Source organism: Apodemus sylvaticus, chromosome 5, assembly GCF_947179515.1.
Source record: "Apodemus sylvaticus chromosome 5, mApoSyl1.1, whole genome shotgun sequence".
In the NCBI taxonomy this organism is placed as follows: domain Eukaryota; kingdom Metazoa; phylum Chordata; class Mammalia; order Rodentia; family Muridae; genus Apodemus; species Apodemus sylvaticus.
The window spans coordinates 9,158,347-9,176,690 of NC_067476.1; the positions used below are offsets into that span (position 1 = coordinate 9,158,347).

An 18,344-nucleotide genomic window follows, 5' to 3' on the forward strand; every position below is an offset into this window, starting at 1 on the left:
ACTCCTCGGCTCCTCCAAGAGGTTCTTACTAAGCAACAGGTCATTTCCATAAGGACCTGTCTCAATATTGAACGAGACCACACCCGGGACTGAGTCTAGTTCACCAAACAACTGCGCCGCAGTTAAGGACAAGGAGTGAGAACTGACAAAGGTATTCAGCAGACAGAAACCGAGGACGGGAGACTCAGTTCACCGGCCAGGCCGTCCGGACGCTCTGCCTTGGGGTTTGCCTGGCCCTAAAGAAGCCCCGCGTCACGTGATCCCTGGGCGGACCCAGCGTGGCCCCGCCCCTGCGGAACGCGCACGCTCGCAGTTGTGCTTCCTGCCGGAGGCTTTTGCCCAGCGCCCCGTGTCCCCGGAGGGAGGGGGCGGTGGCGGCCGCTGGGGCTGCAGACGCAGTCCAGGGGTCCGGAAGTCAACACCATGTCGAGTCTGCACAAGAGCCGGTAAGGAGACCCGAGGTCATGACTGCACCCAGGCCTCTCGGGCGGCCCGGGCCTTCTCCCAGATAGAGCTGCTCAGCTCTCGTCCGGCCAAGAATAGCCCCCTCCCCCGGCGGCGGGCCCCCAGAGCCCACCTTACGGTGTCATTGCCGGTGTGGCAGAGGCGAGAAGCAGAGATGCTTCTCCAACCTTACTGTCACCTTTCTTTCTCTCTCACTCGGGACTCCTTTCCCTGGTGTCTCCCTCGTCCAGCCCCCTATTACCCCCTTCGCTTCCTCGCTCCAGGATCCGCTCCCCCTTTCCCCCCCAAATGCCCCTGTCTCTGTGCTCCTTGCTCGTGAGAAACATCAGAGAACCCAGATTCTCCAAGTCTGGCCTCTTAAATCCACCTCCTATCCCCACCCCAGGCTACATCTTGCAGTGTCCGCTAAATTTTGGTCACCCCAGGACTAATTTTTAGTCTTTTGTCTTTGCCTGAGGGCAGGCCGAAGAAGTCTGCGCCCCCTCCCCCCTCCCCAGCCTAGAGCGGCGGGAGCGGTGGGGAGATTGTACAAGTCCGTTGTCTGTTGTCTGTGGGTCAAATTACTCCTGGTTTCCCGAAGCTTGGTTGTGTGAATTCGGGTAGTGGTGTGCTGTGGGTTGGACTTGGCCACAGCAAGTGCCCAGGAAATGCCAGCTCACTAACAGTGCTTAATGTTAAGTTCTCACTCCAAACCTTTTTGATTAGAATACCTCTCTCGTGGTCCTTCGCTGGCATGGCAGATTTTAGAGGAAGAAACTTGTCCTGTCCACTTCACTAAGCTGGTAGTTGGAGACTGTTGGGAGTGAAGGATCTTTGGGCTTCAAGATTGGTCATTAAGCCTGTTACCTTGGGGTTTCCTTTTCTGCCCTTGAAGGATTGCAGATTTCCAGGATGTCCTGAAGGAGCCCTCCATTGTGTTGGAAAAGCTTCGAGAACTCAGTTTTAGTGGTAAGATAAAATTTTACTCAGGAAACTTCCCTGGAAACCTGCCTGATTGCATAGAGCTAGGCCTTAAGTCAGAGGGTAAATGATTCCCAAATCCCTTGAAGTGGCCTGAGGATGTAACCAGTGGCCACCCTGTAAGCCTAGGTAAGGCCTATCATTGTCTCTCAGCTAGTTTCTTGTGTTAAGGAAGTTGCAGGGTGGTTCCCAGGTTCTTGACTTGGGCTTTGGCTCAGAGCTAAGAGTGACCTTTGGTTAATGTTAAAACTCAAGCCTCAGAGCACAGATTTTAAGGAATTGAACGTCAACTACATTTGACTTTGCCCTTCCCCACGGTGCATGTTCCAGCTCAGAGATAGCTGGGTTTCTACCCTATCTGTAAAAACATCCCAGGATGTTTGTATAGCTCCTGTATGTACTGCTCCACCTAGTAACTTTGCAAGCAAAGAATTTAAATCGCCTGTGTCGTGCAGATTATGAGGGGGCCATTGGCTCACGGTGCCGGTATCACGGAAACCACCCTCAGAGCTATTCGTGTGAACTCCTGACTGCATTGCAGAAATTGGCCTTCCCATTCTGGAGTGGTGTGGAGGCCACAGAGAGGAGGCTGCCTGTGGTGATTGTGCACATTACACCTGTCTTAATCCTGGCTGCTCTGTCTGTAGAGCCTTTATCTGTAAGTCAGGATGATGGATGGACCCTCCACACGTACTGGAGCTAAACTGGGATTTAAGTGAAATGGTGCTTCTCTGGCACAGAGCTCTTAACCTGACAGTTTGGTTTGAGTTTCACAAATGGGGACTGCCATTGGTGGTCTGTGTCCTGTGCTAGACATAGGGGCATCAACAAACAGATGTGCTTTTGCCTGTTTGAGACTTTAAGTTCATATTGAGGTTTGTATGTCATTCCAGTTTCTATGGGTGCCAAGGAGAAGCCACAGAGACATTGTTTATAAGCAGAGACACTAATGCCCTCCCGGCACGGTGATTTACACCTTCAATCCCAGAACAAGAGGGAGAGGCAGGTGAACCTTTGTGAGTTCAAGTCTAGCCTGTGGTCTATAGAGTATGTTCTAGCTTAGGCAGGGCTACATAGTGAGACCCTGTCTCAAAAAATAAAAAGAGCCTGAGGCTGGGCATATAGTTCAGTTTATTTAGCGTTTGTCTAGCACCCCATTTTCAACTCGGTACCCTATGTTCTAGACATGACGGCCAAACACACGTATGATCCTGCCACTGAGGAGGTTGAGGCAGGAGGACCAGAAGTTCCTCCTTAGTTCCATAGTAATTTGGAGACCAGCCTGGACTATATGAGACTCTGCCCCTCCCCTAAAAGAAAAGCCTGAGTTTGAGTAGAGTGGTTAGTTGGTAAGGGCCCACAGAAGAAGAAATATCAAAGATGAGAAGGTTCAGAGTTCAGACGAGGCGCTGGGATAGGGGACAGGGCTGGAGAGAGAGCATTGGCATCCACTTAGACCTTTCTTTTTTCCTTTTTTTCTTCCTTTCTTCCTTCCTTCCTTCCTTCCATCCTTCCTTCCTTCCTTCCTTCCTTCCTTTCTTTCTTTCTTTCTTTCTTTCTTTCTTTCTTTCTTTTTTGTTTTTTTGAGACAGGGTTTCTCTGTGTAGCCCTGGCTGTCCTGGAACTCACTCTGTAGATCAGACTTGCCACGAACTCAGAAATCCACCTGCCTCTGCCTCCCACGTGCTGGGGTTAAAGTTGTGTGCCACCACTGCCCAGCTGCTTAGACAGTTCTTTGGTGAGAATGGTTCCTGAAGTGCTTCCTGCCCGCTCCACACTCCCTGCCAGCTGGCTCCAAGGCGTAGGTCTGGGGGATTCTGAAACTCTGGCTTGGGGTGACCTTTGCCTGCTGTGTCCACAGGCATCCCCTGTGAGGACGGACTGCGGTGCCTCTGCTGGAAGGTGGGTGTGCCTGGGGTGGGGCTTCTTGCTTCTGAGTCCTTTGGGTCTTGCATGAACCTCCTCCAGGCCTCTCCTCTTCGCTGTTTTCCTGGCTTGTCTGAGGAGGTCTTTCTGAAAGTTGTGGGGTTTTGTGTTCTCTTGGCTTCCCCTCCAGGATTTCTTTGGAGATGGATACTTCATTATGCCAGTAAAGATTTCCACACGTTGGTACCAGGGAAGCCATGCTCAGAGTTGAGGTGGTGGCAGCCTCTTTTCCGGGTTACCAGCCCGTCGATACTAAGTCCTCTTCTCGTTTAGAACAGTCTGAGGAAAGGACAGGGCTGAGCTGGGCTAGGAGGAGGGAGGCCTCTGTCCAGGATGGGGACAGGTATGTCGCCAGAGCTGTGCTGTTCTCTGTGCAGATCCTCCTGAACTACCTCCCTTTGGAGAGAGCCTCGTGGACATCCATCCTGGCCAAGCAGAGGTGAGACCTGTGATCAGGAACAACTGGAGAGGTCTCGCCTCACACAGACCTGCCGTGAGCACCTCTCTGGTAGGATCTCCAATGTCTTTTCTCTGTGTGTGTCTCCTGCAGGGGGCTCTATTCGCAGTTCCTGAGAGAGATGATTATCCAGCCTGGCATCGCCAAGGCCAACATGGGTGTATCCAGGGAGGATGTGACCTTTGAGGACCATGTAAGTAGCGTTGGCACCGTGGACTCACCTGAGCTGAGCATGGGTTGGGGCAGAGGCTTGGACCAACCAGGACCCCTTGCTTGAGGACAGGTGCAGCCTGGCCTGCATTCCTGTGTGTGTCGTCCTCCCTTCTGCAACGGTTTGTCCCCACTTGGAAACAGTGATGTCTCCCTGCTTACACTAGGCATAAGGGAACCACAGGAGTCCTAGGTCTATAGGCAATAACTGTTAACCCTGAGAGTGCTCTGGGAGTCACTCTGCACCAGGGGCTCTTAGGGCATGGTCTCTAGAAACCTAACCTCTGTGTGTGTGGAGTGGAGTGGAGTGTGTGTGTGTTAGTTTTTATGAGACCGGGTTCTGTGTGTAGCCCTGTCTGTCCTGGAATTTGACTCCAGAGCAAATTCCATGCCTCTGCCTCCTGAGCTCTGGGATTTAAGGTGTGCACCACCAATTACCACTTGACTCCTTTTTGTTTTTGTTTTTTAAATAAAAGGTTAATTTAAAAAAATTATCTTTAGGCCGGGCAGTGGTGGCATGTGCTTGTAATCCCAGCACTTGGGAGGCAGAGGCAGGCAATTTTCTGAGTTCAAGGCCAGCCTGGTCTACAGAGTGAGTTCCAGGACAGCCAGGGCTACACAGAAAAAAAAAAAAGAAAGAAAGAAAAAAATTATCTTTAGCTTCATTTATTTTATGTATATGAGCGTTTTGCTTACATGTGTAGATGTGCATTATTACATGCATGCTTGATCAGGAGATGGTGTCCGATTTCCTGGAACTTGAGTTACAGACGGTTGTGAGCCGCCATGTTGTGCTGGGTACTGAGGTCCTTTGTGAAGAGTAGTAGTGCTGGGGCTAGAGAGATGGCTCAGCAGTTGAGACCACCGGCTGCTCTTTTAGAGGTCCTGAGTTCAATTCCCAGCAACCACCTGGTAACTCACAACCATCTATTAATGGGATCTGATGCCCTCTTCTGGTGTGTCTGAAGATAGCGACAGTGTACTCATATATAAACTAATTAAATCATAAAAAAAAAAAAAAGAGTAGCAGTGTGTGCTCCACACTCCATGTGTGCTCGACCTCAGTGCTGGCACTCAGGAGGTAGAGATCTAGAGTGATTTTCGGGGCAGTCTGGGCTACATAGAGACCCTGTCTCAAAAAACCTAACTCACTAACTATATAAGCAATACGTGCTCTTAAGACTCATTAGTCTCTCCAGCCTATCTAAGATAGACTCTTGTGTATTTTGTGCTGACCTGGGACTGGGGGTTTTTTGTCTTGTTTTGTTGGGGTTGTTTGTTTGTTTGTTTGTTTGTTTGAGACAGGGTTCTCTGTATAGCCCTGGCTGTCCTGGGAACTCACTCTGTAGACCAGACTGGTCTCAGAGAGGTGGCCACAGAGATCCAGCTATGTCTGCCTCCCCAAGTACTGGGGTTAATGGTGTGTGACACTATCACCTGGCTCTGGAACTCAGTATAGCCAAGAGTGACCCTGAACTTGAAAAAATGTTTAGAAATTCATTGTGTATGGATGCCAGGATCTTGTATGTCACGGTGCGAGCAGAGGTCAGAGGTGAGAGGACAGCTTTGGTCAGGGCCTATCTCCCCTGTGGGTTTGGGGACTGAACCTCTAGGCCTTTGTGCTTGTGCAGCTGGCATCTGAAACCTCTAAGCCATTTGCAGGCCGGAAATAGGTTTGCTTGTTTGCTTGTTTGGAGACAGGATCTTGCTATGTAGCGCGGGCTTTCAAACTTCAGTCTTCCTGCTCCGGTCCCTTGGAAAGGTCTGGGAACTCTCCCTGGCTGAATGGTTGTTCACCTTTTCATGACCTGGGACGCTGAGCAAAGGATCTTTCTGCCCCTGAGCTACACAGCTCTCCTCCTCCGTGGCCCTTGAAGAAGGGCCTGTGATTGATTGTGTAGTTGAAGAAAGAGCTGGGCAGAAGTGCCTGACCGCGGCCTGGAGAAACTCCGTCTCCTCTCTTGTGCCAAGCTCCTTCATGTAGATTTTACAGGGAGGAAGCGGCCTCAGAGCCATCCTTCCAAATTGGAGTTGACCACTCAAAGCTCTGGTAGAAAAAGAAATGGCCTTCATTCATTCCGTCAGCTTTTCAACAGAGCTCAGCGAGGGATTGCCACGGGCACACTTGTAACGGGGGCCCTGCCAAGTACACTGTGTGTCACCCAGCATGTGCTCAGAGCAGGCCGCAAGGTTCGCCGCTGCTCTGTGATGTGGAAGCGTCTTCACAGTCCCCGGGAGGCATTGGGAAGCCTGTGTTTGCTGTGTCCTCTGGGTGGACTGAGCTTGTCTCTAGACCAGAGCCAGGTCTGACAGTATTTGGTCTGAGGCCCCTGCCTGGTTCTTGGACACAGCATCTGCTTCTCCCTCTCCTTACAGCCTCTGAACCCAAACCCTGACAGCAGGTGGAACACATATTTTAAGGACAACGAGGTGCTACTACAGATTGACAAAGATGTCCGGTAAGAAGCCCCCAAGGGCCTTTTGCTGCTGGGGTCCCGCTGCAGGGGGTTGGGGAGAGGCACCGTGGGGTTTGCCACAGCGTGCTGGAGCCTATTGGTCTGGCTTAGTTAGCAGCCTCCCATTGACTATTTGACTTCGTGCAGGTGACCCAGGCGTTTATACATAATTTATCTGGAAGTAGACGTGAGATAACTCAGGTTAAGGGCATGCGCATTATCGGAATGTTACTCTGGCTATAACACCACAGCGGCCTTTGAAGAAGGGCCCTAGGAGCCAATCTCTTTCCTCACTAAGCTGCCTGCCTGAGTCCTCTCTGGCACCTACTCCTTGTTAAGACAGAAAGTCATGCAGAGCAGACTCAGCCGCATTTCAAGGATTCTCTCCTGGGCCCAGTTCTGCCAGCTGCACCCATGTGCGGAGGGGCTGGAGGCTTACTTGAGGAGTCAGGTACTCAACCTGGCAACACTCATGGGTTTGCAAAGGTTCCCAGTACTGTTGGGGAAGAAAAACTGGTGCTCTGAGAGAATAGGGGCCTCAGTTTAGAGGAGGTGACTCAGTAAGAGATACTGGTTGATCTTGAGGAGAAAGGAGGCAAGGAACTTTGTGGAAGAGCTTTCTAGCCTAAGGGACCAATGCAGGAGTGCCCTGAGGTGTGGGCTACCTTCCAGGGACCCTCCCCTGTAGCCTCCTGAGGGCTGCTTCTCTGTCCAGATGCCTTCCAGATACCTGTGGATGCTGGAGGGCAGTCACCAGGCTCTTCCGCCTTTCTGCTCAGGCTGGCGGAGTGGCCCTACCTGTGCTGTCCCATAGGCCAGGTTTAGGTCTCACTCTGTAGGAGTTTTGTGAGGATCAGGTACTCAGGTTCTGTGTCTCGCTGTGATGGCAGTAGGTTGTCAGTGTTTCCTAAGGGCCGGTGTGCAGTGTGCTGGGCCTAGGAGGTCTGAGGAGGGCACATGAATGCCAAGCCTCATCGTGCCCAGATCCCAGCCGCCCTCCTAATGCTCCGTGCACATCTCTCCACATCAGCGGGTTGTTCTGTGATAAAGGACCACGGATCCTAGCCACTAGGATCTAGAGACAGATGCATGCAGATACATGATTTTCTTGTTGGGGATGGAACTCGGGACTTGCATGCCAGGCAGGTGTTCTACCAGCAAGCAATATCCTTAGCTCCTACACAAGTGCTTTTGCCATGGAAAAGTGTTTGTGGTTTATGAGAATTAGCCATATGCCCATAAAAACACCTGAAAAATTTATACATATGTTCCTCTTCACAGACATGGGAATGCATGTGCTGTTTCTACTGCCTTCTTAAAAACTAGGTTTCTGGGGATAAAATAATATTATTTTATTTTTTGAGACAAAGTCTCACTGCGTGGTCTGGAGCTCACTCTATAACTGAAGCTGGCTTTGAACTCAGGTCTTTAGGCCCCCAAGTACTTGATTATATGTATGAGCCACTATACCCAGCTGTGATGTTACAATTAAAACAAGCGGACAGTTGGAGGGGTGGCTGGGTAAACAAGCGGACAGTTGAAGGGGTGGCTGGGTAAACAAGCGGACAGTTGAAGGGGTGGCTGGGTAAACAAGCGGACAGTTGGAGGGGTGGCTGGGTAAACAAGCGGACAGTTGGAGGGGTGGCTGGGTAAATAAGCGGACAGTTGAAGGGGTGGCTGGGTAAACAAGCGGACAGTTGAAGGGGTGGCTGGGTAAACAAGCGGACAGTTGAAGGGGTGGCTGGGTAAACAAGCGGACAGTTGAAGGGGTGGCTGGGTAAACAAGCAGACAGTTGAAGGGGTGGCTGGGCAAACAAGCGGACAGTTGGAGGGGTGGTAGGTGGCAGAGCACTTGCCTCACATGGGCCTAGGTTAGTCCTCAGCTCTGTGAAGTAAGTAAAAGAAGCCATTTCTGAGGATAACTGGGCCAGCCTGACTGAAACCGCCACCCTGAGTGACAGCAGTTTTCCCATTCCAATAGGAGGCTGTGCCCAGATATATCCTTCTTCCAAAGAGCCACTGAGTACCCCTGCCTCCTCATCCTGGACCCACAGAATGAGTTTGAGACCCTTCGTAAGCGGGTGGAGCAGACGACACTGAAGTCTCAGACAGTGGCCCGGAACCGAAGCGGGGTCACAAATGTAAGAGCCATCGGAGACCTGAGATAGTTTTCTTTTTAACATTTATATATTCTGTTTGAATGTTTGCCCCCCCCTCTGTATCTCTGTGTGTGTGTGTGAGTGAGTGAGTGAGTGAGTGAGTGAGTGAGTATGTACGCATGCATGCGAGCCACCATATGCACCATGTACATGTCTGATGCCCGTAGAGGTAAAAAATTAAAAAAAAAAACAAAAAACCATAAGATCCCCTGGAACTGGAGTCGTAGGTAGTTGTGTGTGCTGGGAATCAAACTCTGGTCTTCTGCAAGAACAAGTGCTCTTAACTGCTGAGCCTTCTTTCCAGCTCCCTGGGGTCTTGTCTTTTCTTTCTTTTCTCTGTCTGTCTGTCTGTCTGTCTCTCTGTCTTTACGATTTATTTATTTATGAGTGTTCTATCTGCTTGTTTGCCTGCATGCCAGAAGAGGGCATCAGATTTTATTTTATTTATTTATTTATTTTTGGTTTTTCAAGATAGAGTTTCTCTGTGTAGCCCTGGCTGTCCTAGAACTCACTCTGTAGACCAGGCTGGCCTCGAACTCAGAAATCCGCCTGCCTCTGCCCCCAAGTGCTGGGATTACAGTTGTGCACCACCACTCCTGGCTAGATTTTATTATACATAGTTGTGTGCTACCTTGTGACTTCTGGGATTTGACCTCAGGACCTCTGGAAGAGCAGCCAGAGCTCTTAACCGCTGAGCCATCCATCTCTCTAGCCCCTGGGGCTTTTCCTGGCAGGTTTTCCCTTTGTCTTCTTTGGTGTCCTGGCCACTGGGCACTGGGTGCTTTCTGAAGGTTGCTGTCAGAGGCCTCTTTGTGGTTGTTCCAGCCAGGCATGCTGGCTGCAGGCTAGGCACTGCCCTCATTGCAGGCTTCCTGCTAGAGGTAATGGTGGAAACACTTCTGAGGGATGTGCCAGGGTGGTGCGAGCAGTAGTGGGGTAGCTAGCCTAGCCGCCTATCCTGGTGTAGGCCTCAGAGGCTGCAGCTGATCTAGATGACAGGATGGGAAGGACAGAGAGAAATAGGTCCCCAAGTATTACGGAAGGCATGTGCCAAGTACTCAGATACGAAAGAGGGCCAGATGTTCCAGAGTGGGGCTTGGCTAGTAAGTCGGCTGCAGAAGGCAAGAGCCCTCTGACTGAGCGAGCCTCGGTGGCCACTGGGTCTCCTCCTCGTCCAGTGCATGTCCCGGTGCACACCATGAACCTGCTGCCCACTGCCATGAGTGCTGCACCTGTACCACCATGCCCTTCCGAGCACCTGGAGGAAGTTACCCAGTTGGCTCTCAGTCCTAGGGCTGGTGGCTGGTTTTGGATTTGTGTTGACTGCTGAAACTTATTACTATATAAATATAATTAGTTTCTTACTTTTATTTTGAGAACAAAAAACTTTAACAGAAATAAATAAAATGCCAGGCTGTGGTAGATTATGAATTTAGTCCCAACATTTGGAAGGCAGATCTCTGAGTTTCAGGCCAGTCTGGTCTATAGAATGAGTTTCAGGACAGCCAGGGCTACACCGAGAAACCACGTCTCAATAAACAATACAACAATACAAACAACAAAAATCAAAATCCCTTTATTATCATCCAAGGGATCTGGATGGGGTGTAGAGCTATAGCAGGCCTGCCCTGCTCTGATTAGCGGCATGTGCCTTTTCTGATGGCTGCGAATGGAGTATTGTGAGCAGGCAGTAAAACTTTGGTTCAGGTGACCTCATGCATGGAAAGGATATCAAACAGATGGCTGCGTTTGTTCGGGCCAGAGGCTGGGTTAGAGCAGGGACATCATATAGGAGGGGTCTGTGCTGGGTATGCCCTGAGGGTTGTTGATCCAAGATCTAGCAGACCCTGCCACTTGTGGCAGATGATATGCACCCCATCCCCACTCCCCAAAATGAGGTGTATGATGTCATTTTAGGTCCCACTGCTTTGGGACCTGTAACAGTGACTTGTCCTTTCTTCAATGGGAAGGCCCTGCTCCGCAGTGTCCCCAGCAGGGATGGAGGGCTGCCCAGATTCCGTCTGAGTTGCTGATGGGGATGTTGATGGGTGGTCAGCAGGTGCCATCATCCCTGCTCCCTTGTGCCTGCTGCAGGGTGGGATCCACTGGAGTTGTGCACAGCCCGGGCTTGGGGAAGGGACCGTGGCTCACGTGTGCATCCGGCTTGCCTGGGTGCTGGTTGAAGGCCCAGCTCTGTTGATTCTTTGCTGTAATTTTGTATATGACAGTCAGGCTCTTCCCAATTTACCTTTGGAGCTGGTCCTCATAGTCCAGGATCCACCCAAGCTTTATTCCTGGGACTCTAGACCTGTGGTAGGCTGACCTAAATCAGCCTTTTATGTGACTCTAGGCTTTTTCCTCCTTCATAATCTGGATATCATTGCTTCTATGGAATGGCAGGAGGAAATGAGGCCATGGAAAGCAGGTTCTTGGAAAGCTGGGGACACTGGGCCTTCCAGGGGACATCCCGCTCCAGAGGCTTGGCCGCAGGCTCTGAGCTAGCCAGTTCAGGTTCGGGTCTGTGTGAGCCTCAGTTTCCTCCTCATGAAACGTTCAAAGGTGGTGTCATGGCTCAAAGCCTGTAATCTGAGCCAGGAGGATCAGCTCAGGGTCACCCTCAGCTATATGATGACTTTGAAGTCCTGCTTGCACTGTGCCCAGCTCTGTTTTTAAAAAGAAAAAAAAAGAAAAAGAGAAATGGGCTTTGAGAAGCATGCAGGAGTTGGAAGCAGCCTGCTCCTGAGGCAAGTGTTTCTGTCTTACACATAAGTGTATGTGGAAGCAACTCGGACTCCCTGTACTCCATTCTAAGCCTCACAGTCTCTGCAGGAGTCTCCCCTGCAAGTCCCCCAGCTCTGCAGCTCTGCTAGAGCAGGCCAAGGACAGCTGAGGCATCAAAATCCCCCCAACTTTCTGAGATTCTACAGAGCAGCTGATGTTTCGGACACCTTCTCTTGTTTTGAGCTGGTTTTTTATATAGTTCAGGTTGGCCTAGAACTCATATAGCTGAGGCTGGCTTTGAATTCCTGAGACTCCTGATTCTGCCTCCCAGTGCTGGAATTTATAGTCCTGCACCACCACACACAGCCAAGTTTTTTATTTTCATTAACATTTACTTTACCCCTGAAGTTTAAAATACCCACCCACACACATTTGATGTATATGTGTGTGTGTGTGTGTATGTGTATGTGTGTATATATATATGTATGTATGTATGTGTGTATGTACGTATGTTATGGTTACACCTGTGTAAACACCAGTCTAGATTAGGATTTCTTACTGTACAGGAAGTTCTTTCTCTCCCTTTCCCCACCAATCACTTTTTATTTTTTGGATTTGATTTTTCTGAGACAGGGTTTCTCTGTTTGGTCCTGGCTGTCCTGGAACTCACTCTGTAGACCAGGCTGGCCTCGAACTCAGAAATCCGCCTGCCTCTGCTTCCCAAGTGCTGGGATTACAGGCATGCGCCACCATGCCCGATGGAACTCACTCTGTAGACCAGGCTGGCCTCAAACTCAGAAATCCACCTGCCTCTGCCTCCTAAGTGCTGGGATCAAAGGCGTGCGCCACTACTGCTCGACATGTTTTTGTTTTTCAAGACAGTTTTTCTATGCAATCTCTAGTTATCCTGGAACTCTCTCTGCTGACCAGGCAGGTCTCTAACTCAGAGATGCACCTGCCTCTGCCTCCTGAGTACTGGGATTAAAGATGTATACCACTACCACCCAGCATAACCTCTATTTTGTTGTTTGGTTGGTTTTGTTTTAATATAACTTTGGCTGGCCTCAAACTCTGCTTGCCTCTGCCTCTCAAGTACTGGGACAAAATTAACTGTGTTCTATCATGCCTGCTGTGATCTCTGTTTTTAGCCTAGTTGTAACTGGAAATCTGCTCCCCTGGCCTCCCTGTTCCTTGGGCCTGGTATGTTCCTCCTGCCCTGTCTTGCCCATAAGCTAGGATATTGTCAAGCTGGGCTTAATTGGGAATGTGTGTCCTGCTAACAGGCCCTCCCTTCTCTCCAGGTGAGCTCTCCGCACAGGAACAGCACACCATCAGCCCTGAGCGAGTACGAGGTTCTACCCAATGGCTGTGAAGCCCACTGGGAGGTGGTGGAGCGCATCCTGTTCATCTACGCCAAGCTCAACCCTGGCATTGCTTACGTGCAGGGCATGAATGAGATTGTGGGCCCCCTGTACTACACGTTTGCCACTGACCCTAACAGCGAGTGGAAAGGTAAGCTAGCTGTTAGCTGCTGGAATCTCCCATTGCTGGCTCCTCAGAGACAGAGAATGGGGCTGGACTGGCTGATGGGCTATGTGGAGCTCTGAAGCCTCATCTGCTTTTACATATCTATGCCCATGTCAGAATAGGGGCTGTCCAGACTGGACCTGAGACCCTCTCCAGCTCTGCCTTTCTGAGTTCTGCTTCTTGTGGAACTATTGATACTTGTAACTTGCAGTAGAATAGATGGTCACAAGGTGTGGTCCCTTAGCAGAGTGCATGATAGGCTGCTGAGTGGACCATGGTCCTAGGTGAGGGCGAGTGCTGATGGCGTTAGGGGTAGACAGTAGCCAAGTCGAAGGACCCATTCCAGCTTCTGGGAACAGTTTGGTGACATTCATTAGTGGGGCACATGTCTTATGGGTGAGAGGTGAAGTGGGACTCAAGAATGCTTCACATCCCTTTGATCCCTCACACCCTACTGTCTATCCCAGAGCACGCTGAAGCAGATACTTTTTTCTGCTTCACCAACCTCATGGCTGAGATCCGGGACAACTTCATCAAGAGCCTGGATGACTCCCAGTGCGGCATCACCTACAAGATGGAAAAGGTGTACTCCACCTTGAAGGATAAGGACGTAGAGCTCTACCTGAAGCTGGTGAGGACCTGACACACGGGCAGGACACACAGGCCAGGGACACAGTAGTTCTGCCTTGTGTGGGACTGGAAGTGGCTGCGGTGGAGCAGTGTTGGGCAGTACTGAGGATGCTGGCCCAGCTCCAGGGAGCATTGACCCATGTGCTGAGAATAGGCCTGAGCAGCCTGGACGCTGGGCATAGAAGACAGTAAATAGGCTGGGAGAGTAAACTTAAGAATGGTGTTATAGGCTGACCGTGATGGTGCATGCTTTCAGCCTTGCTAGCCAGGACACACAGACCTTGTCTCAAAAAACAAATCTAAGCAGTGCAGTGGTGGCGCACTCCTCTAATCCCAGCACTTGGAAGCCAGAGGCAGGCAGATTTCTGAGTTCAAGGCCAGCCTGGTCTACAGAGTGAGTTCTAGGACTGCCAGGGCTACACAGAGAAACCCTGTCTGAAAAAACCAAAACCCGCCAGGTGGTGGTGGCGCGCGCCTGTAATCCCAGCACTCTGGGAGGCAGAGGCAGGTGGATTTCTGAGTTTGAGGCCAGCCTGGTCTACAGAGTGAGCTCCAGGACAGCCAGGGCTACACAGAGAAACCCTGTCTTGAAAAAACCAAATACAAAAAACAAAAAACAAAAAAAACCCAAACCAAACCAAAAACCAAATCCAGCCTTGGGAGAAAGTTCCAGAACAGCCAGCAATACACAGAGAAACCCTACAATGAAAAAAAAAAACAAAAAGGAAGAAAAGAATGTGGCTGGCACGATGGCCAAGCAGGCGAAGGCGCTGGAGGCCAAGCCCGGCACACTCAGAGATCCGCAGAGATCAGAAGCCTCTGCTTCCAGAGCGCTGGGGTGCTTACATTTTTTAAACAGAATTCTGATTTTTCCCGTGTGGTGTCCACTTTGTTAGCACCCCTGTAGCTAACAAAGTGGTGTTGTTCTCTTGGAGCCGTCCTCTAGAGGGTTATTCTGTGTTTCTGTGAGCTGAGCACAGGTCCAGTGCCTGGTCCTGGTCCTCATGCTGGTCCCCAGGTCCAAAGGGAGGACATGCATGAGTTGACAGCATCTCCAGATATAAAGGCTAGTGTAAGAGTCAGGGGTTTTAGTGTGCCTTGACCAAATAGCAGCATTGGCGGGAACTAGAAGCAGCTGCCCTGTTAGCGGACCCAGGCTCTGCACAGCCCCTTCGAGGGCACTGAACAGGGCTTGCTCCTAGGCTGTCTTTGAACCGCTGACCTGCGCTCCCTGACACACACCCTCTGTCCCCCAGCAAGAGCAGAACATCAAGCCTCAGTTCTTTGCCTTTCGATGGCTGACACTACTGCTGTCCCAGGAGTTCTTGCTGCCTGATGTCATCCGGATCTGGGACTCGCTCTTTGCTGATGGCAACCGCTTTGATTTCCTCCTCCTGGTCTGCTGTGCAATGCTCATGTGAGTAGGGCCATGCTCGACCCATCCTTAAGAGGAGCTGGGGGCACAGGTGCCCAGTCCTGCGTGGTGAGCAGGGGCCAGCCTCCCCTGCTAGAGTACACCTGGGCCTGAGTGCCTGTCCCCGAGGCAGCCAGGGCCCAGCACTATGTATGGCTCCTTGTTTCCCTGCAGACTGATCCGGGAGCAGTTGCTGCAGGGGGACTTCACTGTCAACATGAGGCTTCTGCAGGTAATGGTTGGTGGAGTGTCAGACACCTGCCGGCAGTCTCAGACACCAGCAGGCCAGAGCCAGAAACAGGAACACATAGTGTGTATTCAGGGTCCAGCCTCCTGGAGCACATCCAGTTTGGACCTGAGCTGAGTCCTGGTCCTCACAGACCTTGAGTGTAGTGTGTATAGTATAGTGTATGGATGTTGCTGATTTGTCTCAGGTCAGGGAGGTGTGTATCAGGGGCATGTCTGTTCTGCTCTGCTTGTCATGAGACTTGAGCCAAGTGACTTGTCTCTAGGCCTCAGTGTCTTCTCCAACACCTGGCCTAGGGCTGGTTTTCAATAACCTCACTAGCTAGGCCTGTAAGGCAGGTATAATCACAGCATCCTTGGGCCTCCTGAGGTGACCAGAAGACCAAGGGCTACATTGCCTGAGCTAGCACCATGCTCTTCATAGGTGTGTCTCCAGGTTCTGTGTCAGATGTGAGGGCTACTGCCTTTGGGTACCCAGGTTCTGATACAGGCTGTGAGAGCCTTTGGACCTTGAGAGGAAGGACCTTAGAGGCATGCAGTGTTTGGAGCAGGCTACTCTGGGTGTCGGATACCCCATGGTCCCTGCCCTGGTGCCATTCCATGGTTATAGGTCTCTGGAAAGGTGGTGGGTGTGGCAAGAGGAGCGGAGTGGGGGCTGCTCTGGAGCATGCTGTGACCCTCCCGCTTTCCAGGATTATCCCATCTCAGACGTCTGCCAGATCCTGCAGAAAGCCAAGGAACTCCAAGACTCGAAGTAACCTGGTAGCTAGGAGGCCAGGATCGGAAGAGCAGCCACCTGCACTCCGCACCCTTGTTTTTGGGACACAGAGGAGCCTGTGAGAAAGCCAGCCTGAGGGCAAGCTGCAGGCTGGGCCAGCTCCAGGTCTTCCCAACCTGGCTCGCATGGTCCACGCTGCTCCCTCCAGTGCTCAGCCCTGCCGCTCCCCCTGCACTTCAGCCCTGGGACCCTCCACCAGACTGCTCAGCAGGGCTGGAGCTCCAGAACTGGCTTCCTGGGGCCTAGGAGGCTGACAGGTCCTGCCATGCCTCTGCCCAGTAGCTCCTCACCCTTTGTGCTTTCACCTTCCCTGGGTCCTGGTCAGGGGAGGTAATTAGCTAATGGGCCAGAAACAACTTCTGAGTGTGGTGCTCAAGCTGCCTCGGGAAGCGTCCCCAGAAGAGCTGAGTGACTGCCAGTTCCAGGCTACCATTGTCATGGCTGGTAGGGCTGTCTCCGGGTCTCTGCTTGTGTGTGTGTGTATACATGTGTGTTCACACATGCCCTGGCAGTGGGGTGAGGGTGTGTGGGAACCCTCTAAGGCCCTGCTTCCCTCTCTGTGTCTACCTCTGCCCGTCCCTTTCTTCCTTTGCCAGAGGCGTGTGTGACTCCTGCTGTCTTTCCTCTGTCTGTCTTTACCCTTCTCTCTTGGGGCACCTTACCCTGACTCTCTTCCTTCTCTCCTCCCCTCCTCTTCCTCAAGCCAGCATTCAGAAGAAGGAATATAGCTTAGTGAGAGCCCCAATCCTGTTCCTATCCCGAGCCTCAGGCCTCCAGGTCCCCTCCCTCGTCAGAGTAGGAAGTCCTAGGACCTGGCACTGCTCTGCCCCAGGAAGCCGGGTGTTGCTACAATGGCAGGCAGCCTTTGAAGCTTTGAGCCTCTCGCCCATTTCTACCCAAGAACGGAGAAAGGCGGGATGGGGAGAGTCTTCAGTTGGAGATAGACACCCTGGCTGCTGTGTGCCTGTTGTCTCCTCGACTCCATGTTCCCACCCAGGGTGTGCAGGCCTTGTCAAGGGCAAGGGACCAAAGAATGCTTGTCTGGGTCCAGGGTGGCTAAACTGGAAGGCCTAGAGCCTCGCAGTGTCACAGGGCTACATCCGCCCTCTGCGCCCACGGGAGGCGGGGGAGGTGCTGGCCTTCCTGGTCACATGCTTGATCTCTCTCTGGTTTGTGGGCTGGGTTCCCGGGCCCTGTTCAGCAAGTAGCCTTTTCTGACCATGTTTCTTATATCTTATATGGAGGTAGGTGGTTTGAGTCTTGAAGGCAGGTTGGCAGCAAGGGGTCCTACCTTCTCCTGAGACTGGCCACAGGAGCGAGGGTCCTCCAGCTGCCTCCTGAAGCCTTCCTGAGAGCCCTAGGCCATTGCTTTAGCTGGGTTGGGTTGAGCCTGAGAGACCCTGCTTGCCCTTTTACTACCTTCTCTCCCAGTGCACAACACCTGGGAGAGTGTTTACTGCTTGTTCAGATGCGGGCTAGCTGTTTATTGCAGATTGGCAAGTGACCTGGGACTGGGTGGGGAGGAGTGGTTGGGATGCTAAAGGAGTTGGAGGTATGGACTGTATTTCCCAAGGTTAATCCCGACATCTCTCCGCATTCCTGGCTGAGAGGGCTGCCGGCTGCACACTAACGGTGTCAGGGAGGCCAGAGCTGGTGCCTTTGCATCTCACAGACACAGGCCGTGTACACTCCCGCCACCCTGGGCTCCCCCAGACCTGGGACGCGGCAGATGCTGCCTAGGATGCTGGCGCATTCCCCCCACCCACCCCTCACCCCCTTTCCTGGGACCATGCTACTGGAATCACTGCATCTGATTTGTTTCTGTGGGAGACCTGCATCCTGTGCCCAGCACTTGGTCCTTGAGATGAAGGCCAAGGACTTGGAGACTTTGTCTTGGGTAGGGTGGCTCCACTGATGGGTGCTGCCTGAGGGAAGGGTCTGCCCGCGATTCTTACCCGGGAGCCAGAGCCTGAGCGCCTGTGGCTCACTTGGGAGCTGCTCCCAGGAGCACAGCAGGCCAGTGCTGTTGATGAGTTGTCATTAATAAACCGTGTGCTCTCTGCCATGTGTTTCGGTGCTGTGGTGGCTTTGGAGGAGAGAAGAGGTGGAGCAGGGACAGAGTCAAAGTCCCTTACGGTTGGTTCCAAGACATAGACCAGGAAATGCTTGCCACGAGACTGTCCCAGCTCAGCTGCCAGCCAGCCGGAGACAGGCGTAGGAGGAGGGGCTGTGCCTGTGCACACCACATTATTAATTTTTTTTACATTATCTTTTCTTGTATGTGGCCTAGCAAACTCAGGGTTGCTGTGAGCACCTTTACCTGCTGAGCCGTCACAGCCTCTGGCAGTACAGTTCCCCTTTGGGTATCTATATTACGTTTATTCAGTTTTGCTAT

The 18,344-nt window shown here is 51.8% G+C and overlaps 1 protein-coding gene across 2 annotated transcripts; it reads left to right on the forward strand.

Moving 5' to 3' along the window:
- The first annotated feature begins 336 nt into the window (after positions 1-336).
- On the forward strand, positions 337-18,014 carry Tbc1d13 (TBC1 domain family member 13). 2 transcript variants are annotated; one of them, XM_052182055.1, is made up of 12 exons: positions 337-446; positions 1,340-1,413; positions 3,287-3,327; positions 3,729-3,790; positions 3,902-4,001; positions 6,395-6,477; positions 8,456-8,615; positions 12,656-12,866; positions 13,349-13,512; positions 14,768-14,928; positions 15,100-15,157; positions 15,864-18,014. In XM_052182055.1, exons 1-12 carry the CDS (start codon positions 424-426, stop codon positions 15,927-15,929), a joined length of 1,203 nt encoding a protein of 400 aa, XP_052038015.1. In that variant the 5' UTR covers positions 337-423; the 3' UTR covers positions 15,930-18,014. The 2 variants fall into 2 exon arrangements, with proteins under 2 accessions (XP_052038015.1, XP_052038016.1); XM_052182056.1 differs by lacking the exon at positions 3,287-3,327 and having other exon boundaries at positions 422-446.
- Positions 18,015-18,344: the final 330 nt, after the last annotated feature.

Coding starts and splice junctions, on each gene's coding strand:
- Tbc1d13 (XM_052182055.1), top strand. CDS start 424: ATGTCGAGTCTGCACAAGAGCCG. Junction 447..1,339: donor TCGAGTCTGCACAAGAGCCG/GTAAGGAGACCC, acceptor CTGCCCTTGAAG/GATTGCAGATTTCCAGGATG. Junction 4,002..6,394: donor ATGTGACCTTTGAGGACCAT/GTAAGTAGCGTT, acceptor CTCTCCTTACAG/CCTCTGAACCCAAACCCTGA.